General features: G+C 41.4%; 1 protein-coding gene across 1 annotated transcript; it reads right to left on the bottom strand.

The window, feature by feature from the left end:
* Positions 1-774: 774 nt before the first annotated feature.
* POM121L12 (POM121 transmembrane nucleoporin like 12) lies at positions 775-1,578 on the bottom strand (the record flags this gene model as incomplete). Its single annotated transcript, XM_080818181.1, has 1 exon — positions 775-1,578. One exon carries the CDS (start codon positions 1,576-1,578, stop codon positions 775-777), a length of 804 nt encoding a protein of 267 aa, XP_080674307.1.
* Between the last annotated feature and the right edge of the window lie 7,540 nt (positions 1,579-9,118).

Below are 9,118 nucleotides of genomic sequence, written 5' to 3'. Positions count from 1 at the left end.
TTAAGCCTCTGCCTTCAGCTCAGATGATGGTCTTGGGGTCCTCGAATTGAGCCCCGCATCCGGCTCTCTGCTCAGCGGGGAGCTCGCTTCCCCCCTCTCTCTGCCTGTCTCTCTGCCTACTTGTGATCTCTGTCAAATAAATAAAATCTTAAAAAAAGAAAAAAAAAAAAAACTGTGGTTCTTAGAATAAAACTCTTCCATGACCCCCGATGCTTTGTATTACTTCTTTGGTGTCTGTGTCACTAACCTCACATTCTCTCTCACCACCCTCTAGCTTTACTGAACTTCAAATAAATAAACGTCATTACCACCGCCAGATCTTTGCCCCTGTTCTTGATAGTCCGGAACATGTTTTCCTATTATTTTTATACAAAAAGAGGTTTTTTTTTTTAAATATTAATGTTATTTTTAATAAGATTAAATCTTTATACAAACTGGGCAAATAGGGAAGGTGGGGGAAGAAGAACACCTTCCAGTAAAGGAAGGCAAAAGGCAGAAAGGCGTGGGCAGGCAGGGGGGGCAAGGGGTTTAACTTCAATAGTCTTCAGTGCGGGCTCTCCAGAGTAAGGAACGGCAGGTCAGGGGGCTGCAGTAGTACCAGGACAGGGTCCCCCCCAGGGGTAGAACGTGGGGTCAGCAAGATGAGAATAAATAAACAGGTTTAAGTTTCAGCAGGCAGGTGGCAGGGCCCTGACTCTTAGGAGTCAAAGGGGCCAGCAGGCTGGGCGTCCAGCGGGGATCGGGGGCAGAGAAGAGACCCTCCTGGTGCTGTTCTTATGCACTGGAGGAGGGTGGGAGGCCCCAGGCGCGTTGCCTCTTCTCCCAGCTCTGCAGCTGAGGCTCTGGGCCCTGGGCGGACACCCCCACTGCAGCGGGGTGGGCAGCAGACAGTGAAGGCTGGGCGTCAGGCTGGAGGTCAGCAACTTCCCTGCAGACATTGTCGCTGCAGGAGTCAGGGCTTCTGCTCAGAGGCCCTGGTCTTGGCACGAAGGAAGGGACCACACCATTTCTGATCAGGGGCTTAAAGGCAGATGGCCTGGGCTCCGGCTTCCGCCTCCTGCTTGTGCTCTCTGGGATCTCAAACCAGAGCGGCCCAGCAAACTTCCTGTTCCCCTTCTGGCACTGGCTGAGAGCCCTCAGCACCGTCTCCTTGGCACAGGGGTCCGGGCGCTCCTCTGCGGGTGGATGCCCTGCAGAGCAGGCACTGGGAGCCTGTGCCCGGGACACCCAAGGGCTCCCTCTGTGTTCAGGGGGCGCGATCCTGACCGTCACAGGGCTCCAGATCTGTCTTGGGTGACGGGCACTCCAAAGCCACCGCCTCACGTAACTCTCCCAGGCGCTGGAGAGATCTGGGCCCAGGACCGTCTCAGGGGGCGGCTTGGCAGGAAAGCGCCTCCATGCCTCAGTGACCACCCTCTGCGGCTGGGAGGGGTCCCAGCTGGGCGGCATCCGTGGGAGGGGTCTGGAGCAGACGCGGGGCCCACCGTCCTCGGCCTGGGAAGGCCTGGGCCACGGGTTCCGGCGCCCTTGGGTGAGGGGTTGTGGCGCGGGCTTGGGTGTGCTCAGGTAGCTGCCCATGGGAGCGGGCGTCGGGGAGGGGGCCTTCTGGTGGGGATTCGACTTCCAGAAGTTCCCAATGTCGCCAGAGGCAGCTGCAGCGAAGCGCCCAGGGCTCGGATGTCCGTTGGCATCTGGGTGCACGGAAAGCGCTCGCGGGCCTGGGCGCTGGAACCCTCCACATCCCGTGGGCGCGTGAGGCAGGAGAAGCTGGCAAGGGGATGTGGGAGAAGTCTGCAGGCGCAGCTGCAGCCCGCGTGTGCATGGTTATCTGAAGGCCACAGCCTCCAGCCCCCGTTCTTCCCGCTGCTGAGAGCAAGAGTTTGGCTGCGGAGAGAGGCTGAGGAGCTCAGAATCTCCACTCCCCAACCCCCAGCGCCTTTATTGCAACATCGTTTACATACCACAGAGTTCGCCCAAAGAGTACAGTTCTGTGACTTTCAGCGCATTCACTGATTCGTGCATCCATTACCATAGTGAACGTGAGAATATCATACTTCAAACAGAAAGCCTGGATGCTGTGAATATCACCATCCCATCCGCCTGCCCTTACTTAAGCCTTAAGCCACCACTAATTCATTTTCTCTCCAGTTACAGATTTCCCTATCGTAGGCTTTGGTATAAACGGGATTATGTAATATGTAGTCCTTTGTGACTGGCTGCTTTTGCTTCACATACCGTTTTCCAAGTCTATTATGCAGTAGCAAGTAGCAGCTTTTCACTCTTTTTATGATCCAGCAAATAGTCCGTCGCACAGATAGACCACATGTTGTTTATCCTTTGCCAGTTAATGGGCATTTGGGTTGTTTCCACGATTCTGATATTATGAATAATGTTGTCATGAACATTCATGTGTGAAACTTGGTGTGCCCAAATATTTCCATTTCTCTTGGGTGTATAGCCAGGGTAGAACTGCTAGGACATACCTTAACTGCTTAATTTTTTTTTTTTTTTTTAAGATTTATTTGTTTGAGAGAGAGCACATACTAGCAGGGGGAAGGGCAGTGGGAGAGGGAGAGAGACTCCTCAAGCAGACTCCATGCTGAGCAGGGCACCCTACTTAGGGCTCAGTCCCATGACCCTGAAAGCATGACCTTAGCCAAAATCAAGAGTACCAGGCTGAACCTACTCTTTTAGGCACTCTTTCACTGTTTAACTTTTTGAGAAATTTCCAAACTATTTTCCACAGTGTCTGTACAAGTCTACATCTCCACCAGCAGTTGTCTCTATTTTTGTACTTGACTTTGGAGGGAGAAGGTATAATAATTTTTGCAGTTCATAAAAATTACAGATTGCGTATTGACAGACGGCCATTCTCTTTCATTATCATAAAAACTAAACATAATTCACTTGAATGCTCTTTTAAGGAAAAATAAATAACTAGGTTTTGTTTCCGTAAATGTGATGCATGTTTTATTCTTCTAGAATAGTTGTTAATGTTACTTTCTGCAATTTGTCTCTTAAGGAAATGGTGACAGTAGTCCACGATTTATGTTTTAGTCCTGACAACGTTGGTTTTAAGAAGACTGTCCTATAATTTAGGTTTCATATATTCATATATAGATTTTAGTCTTTCAAACGTTAATGCCGTTTCTCTTTTTCTTCCATTTTTACTGGTAATCCATGCTTACACAGTAGTGGCTCACATTTCCAACTAACAGTTAAAAAGCATCTGACTATAAAAACAGGGCTTAAAAACTATTACATATATATATAGTGATGGAGTTTGGAGGTCTATTGAAGGTGATGTAAAGCAAACTGTTCTCCAGAATGTTTTCCTCAAAAGCACTTGCACAAAGTGCCTTCTGAGTTAGCCGGTAAAGGTAGAGAGAAGTAGAGTCTGGCAAAGTAAGTACCAAATTCAAGAGCAAGCAGCAGGTGCATTCCGGATCTGAGAAGCAAACAAGTGAAGATTGAGGACATTCAAAGGAGCCTACTGAAGGCTTTATAAGGTTTCCGCAGTTTGGAAAGAAGTCACTTGGAGAGGTAGGTGTACCATCAGCCAAGGGGTACTGGAAGGTAAGATCCGTGATACTTGCTACTCACTAATTCATTTTCATTTCTTCCACATTCCTAATTTATTAGTGATCCCACAGAACATGATTTTGAAAACAAGAACTTCCTATGCTATAATTTTCTTCTTAATAAGACATTTCTTGATAATAATAGCAATGACTTTTATAGCTAAGAAGCCTCTTAAGGCAATGATATCATTATCATCAGAATGGACCATTAATGCAATTGAATACAGATTTCTTAAAATGTATTTCAATCCCCAGTATTGACAGAGTTTCCACATCCTATTCGCAGTGTAATCCAATGGGTGTCATTTTGGTTTGTGGTTAAATACTCTTCCAAAAACGACAGTCTCTCACTTCTAAATGCATCTTCACCAGTAAATCACCATGTTTGTTGATTAGTCAGAAGTTATTTGCATAGACATTGAATATGTCTGCTTCTTCCCCTTCTCACACACAAAGAGCTAGCAGGTTTATTTTGGTTAGTTGACATTAATAATTAAGGTAAATCAGTGGTTCTTAATTAGAGGCAGCTTTGTGGCTTTCCAACCCCTGTCCCAGGGACATTAGAGAAAGTAGGTTGGGGATAAGAGGTAAAGGCCAGGGATGTTGCTCAACATTCTATGGTGCACAAGACAGACTGCACAGCAGAGAATGATCTGGCCACAGATATCCGCCCTGCAGGAATTGAGAAACTCTGCCCTCAGTAGTTCCCTTATCTTCCCTTAATGTTATTAAGTTATGTCGCTCTGGTAAGTTTCTCAAAACTATGAAATTAACTTCGGTTCAATGTTGTGAAACAAATCCCATTCTCTGTTTAAATTTTACCAGTTGTTCCTTTTCTTTTTCAGGAACTAATCCTTTTCAGTCTGTTCTAATCTACGAGAGTTTATCCATCTTTCTTGTTTTCCATGACCTTGACACTTCGAGAACACTGACCAGGTATTTTTTAGAAATGCTCAATTTTTTTTTATTTTTAGCAACTTAATTGTTTTATATTTACCTTTAATTTAATTATACATTCAGATAGCTTGAAGCTCTAAACCATCCTAGAATTCTTATTAAAAACACTGAAAAATATATATATACACACACACACAAGCACACACAGTTTATCTTATTTTCTTTTCCTCACAGAAATCTGGTTTCATTATTCCCCATTTCCTTTTATTCCTTTTTTTTCCTAAAGTGCTACTACAAATATTGTACTTTTTTCCTTTGTTCCCGTTGACCTGAGCCTTGTGATCTGTACGTTTATCTCATGCTGGTAGAGCTGACCACTTCCTTATACTCAGCACCTTGGGGCCAAATTTGGATCCCAGATTCCATTTCTCTGATTGTATTGTTTACTTGTACTTATCAAGTAATCTTTTTTTCTTTTTAAACAACTGTATTGAGATATAATTTATATAGCATGCAATTCACTCATGCAGAATTCATTGGCATTTAATACATTCGTAAATATGGGAGTTTTAGTATCTCACAGAAATGGGAATTGATTTTTTAATTTAAGTTCTAATTAAATATAAATTTATTTTTTTAAGAATTATTCATTCATTTTAGAGGGGGGAGGGGCACAGGAAGAAGGAGAGGGAGAATTCTCAAGCAGACTCCTGCTGAGCAAGGAGCCCAACACAGTGTTTGCTCTCACCACCCTGAGATCATGACCTGAGCTGAAATCAGGAGTCAGCCACTCAACTGACTGAGCCACCCAGGCACCCCAAATTTTAATATCTCCATTACCTCAGAGAGAACCCTCACCCTTTACCTATCACCTCTTATTCCCCCTACCCACCACTTCTCAGCTCTAAACAACCACAAATCTACTTTGTCTCTACATACAGTCCCATATTGTGGGATTTCAGAGAAATAGAATGATATAATATGTAGCCTTTTGTGACTACTTCTTTCCTTCAGCATAATATTTCCAAGGTTTTCTGTGCTGTAGCATGTATCAGTACTTTATTCCTTCCTATGACCTAACCTTATTCCATTGTGTGGATAGACCACATTTTGTTTATCTTTTTGTTAGCTGGTAGACATTTAGGTTGTTTCCACATTTTTTTTTCTATTAGGAATAATGTGCTCTGAACATTCATATTAAAATTCTGTATAGGGAACTGCTTTCATTTATCTTTGGTGTATATCTAGGGATGACTTTTTTTCAGTCATTTGATAACTATATATTTCATCATTTGAGAAACTGTCACATACTTTTTCAAAATGGCTGCACTATTTTTTAGCCCTATCAGTAGCAACTGAGGGGCCCAATGCCTCTCTGTCTTCTCCAGCACTGATTATGATCGCACTTTTCCATTATAGTCATTGTAGTTTGTGTGAAGTAGTATACCATTGTGGTTTTGACTTGCATTACCGTGATGATTAATGGTTTGGAGCATCTTTTTATGTGTTTATTGGTCATTCATATATCTTTCTTGGAGAAATATCTATTCAAGTTTGTTTTGCCAGTTTTTGTTATTGAGTTCTAAGACTTTGTTATATAATTTGAATACAAATGTCTTAACAAATATGATTTGCAAATGTTTTCTCCCATTTGGTGAGTTGTCTCTTCACCTTCTTTTTATTTTTGTTTTAATGTTAAGAAGATCCAATTTGAAATTTTTGCCAAATTCATGGTCATGAATGTAGATAGGAAGAAATATATATCTGTGTGGATACATACAGATGTAAAATACACTCACAAAACATAATTATATTTTGTTTTTATTAGAAAGGAACCACAAGAACCATAGTCATAATACATCCCTACTTACTGGGCAGGGTTGGTTACTTTGTTGTTGCTTGTTTTTTTTTTCTCTCTTCCTTCCCTCCTTCCCTCCTTCCTTCCTTCCTTCCTTCCTATCTTCCTTCCTTCCTTTTTGAATCTCTAGTGGTTCATGAAGTTCAGAATTAACTCACTACCTATTGGGGGTGCCTGGGTGGCTCAGTGGGTTAAAGCCTCTGCTTTCAGTTCAGGTCATGATCTCAGGGTCCTGGGATCGAGTCCCGCATCGGGGTCTCTGCTCAGCAGGGAGCCTGCTTTCCCCTCTCTCTCTCTGCCTGCCTCTCTGCCTACTTGTGATCTCTGTCTGTCAAATAAATAAATAAAATGTAAAAAAAAAAAAAAAAAAAAAAAAACCTCCCTATCTATTCTTCTTATTTAGATCATTAACTTCCTAACCTTATAAACCCTCCTCAGTACATCATTAGCTATTTAGATTAAAAAATTTTAGAATTTTGCATCTATTCAAATTTCACTATTTTAACAAGGGAGGACTACTTCAATTGTTTTTGCAACTGGGAATAAATATCCTAAATTATTCTAAAGACTGTCACAGAACTCCCTACAACTCTTTTTGTTTATTCTGGGATTTCTCTGCATTTCATTTTCACCTCAACTCCAGGGTATGTGTGTATGTATTTCATAAGTTATCCCCATCCATTTTGTATAATCTAGGAGTTCTTTAAAATATTTTACCTGCTAATGTTGCCCCATCTCATTTTCTAATATTGTTATCTATATATATATATATTTTTTTTAATTTCTTTGATCTCATTATAAGGGAGTTAAATATATTTAAAGTCAATATATTTAAAGTCAATAGTTTAGTTCATGTGTCTTTTAGAAAATATGTTTAACTTCTACATTCTGACAAGTTACAGTATTATAATGATTTTGTGGGTTAGTGGTTCTAAAATACGAGTGTGTAGCACCAGAATCACCAGGACATGCCAAACAAAGATTGTTGATCTCACCCGCAGTAGCTCTGCATGGGTTCCAACAACTAACCTTTGTTAGAAATCTTCCCAGTTGACACAATGACACCTGCCTTGTGACCACACTTTGAAAATTGCTGCTATAGGCTTAATCACGTGTATGCGGTTTTAAGATCTAGTGTTCATTGCTGTTACACCAATTTAAGTTAGATATTGAAGAGAAAGGAGACTATCATCTGATATAGAAATTATACCAAGTATCATTTTTGTCACTTGGGAAAAATGTATATTTTTAGGAGCATTTCTGAAAATTTAATGTTCATTAGAATCATCTGGAGATGTTAAAATGTAGACTTTAGTTCAATAAGTCTGAGATGTGGCCTGTAATTCTGCATTTCCAACAGATCACAGGCTGACCGAAGACTGGCAATCTCGGTCATACCCTGAGTGCGTGTTTGAAGGTAGGGCCTCAGACCTATCCCAGATCAACCACCTCAGCATTTGAACATGTGTATTTTGAAGTGTGGGACACATGGGTCTTGATCCAAAGTTCTCCATCCCAGTTGCATATTAGAATGACTTGCAAAACTCCTTGTCCTGCTGTGTTGTTTAAAATGGTCTGGAGAAGATCTGTGAATAGGGAATGTAAGTTTTCAAAGTCCTCCCAGTGAATCCAGTGGTCAGCTATGGTCCAAAGTGACCAGGCTGGCTGGTTTGGCGCTGGGAAACATGATCTGCTGTGGACTCTGCCATCCCATTTGTTGGTCAGCATTGATTTGATTGACATGCCTGATGGTGCAACTTCTTTCCATCTTGCTCCATGTTCACCAGCCCAAGGTTTTCCTCTATTAGAAAATTACATTCATTTATATCCAGGTCTAACCTTGGATGAAGAAAGTCACATGCCTGCTCCCTTACATACATATGACCAACTCTCAGAATATAAGCTCGTTCATGCATTAAGTCCATATTACCAGACAACAAAGACAGCATGGAGCATAGTAAGGGGCACATTAATAAATAAATACTTAATAAATTAATAAATTGGTACTTAATCAATGCTCATTCAGAGATTATTGGTACTTAATAAATTGGTACTTAATAAATGCTCATTCAAAGATTATTTCCTACATTTGCAAAGGTTCAGCTTTTGCCTTCCACTCAAGTATTTGGTTTCTAAAAGTAATAATAATAAGAAGAAGAAGAATTCTTTTTAAGATTTACACTTCTGGAAAGTTTCAGAACATAATCTCATGGTATTGCTTTCTTTTTAGAATGATCTATTACGTATCCAATAGTTTGTTAAATATATACGGAATGAAATGTGTACCTTCTAATGTCCCATTCAGATATAATTCTATAATCAAAACTTTCAGGCCATAAAATGAAAATAGAGGTGGCATTTTATGCTGAACTATTTCCTCCTGAAATGAAAGTTTTAAGGGCAAACATTATGCCTCTTGGGTGCTGCTGTATACAATATCTTAGCTGCCGTGGATGCCCAGCCCTCGTAAAATGAGAAATTCACCTCAAGGTCCTGTAGTTAAAATTTTGATCAACTCCCCCAAAAGTGACCGCAGATGACGGAGTGGACGGCAGGGACAGGGTCTGCCTGGGAAGGCAGGGTTGGCACGGTTAGCTGCCTGAACTGCAGCTAGTTTTGCTCTCGTAACTCTCCCAGATCCATAATTCAAAGTCTCACAGCTTGCATAAGATTCATCAGACAGAAAACAGTAATTACAAAGACATAATGAAGGGGTGATTTCTAGAGAAGGCTCTTTGGAATATTGGATGTCGCAGTAGGAAACGTATTTTTGTAGCTTTTA

The sequence above is a fragment of the Martes martes genome (genome assembly GCF_963455335.1).
Source record: "Martes martes genome assembly, chromosome: 11".
In the NCBI taxonomy this organism is placed as follows: domain Eukaryota; kingdom Metazoa; phylum Chordata; class Mammalia; order Carnivora; family Mustelidae; genus Martes; species Martes martes.
Note: the sequence above shows the minus strand (reverse complement) of the source record. Positions and strands in the feature narration are given on the sequence as shown.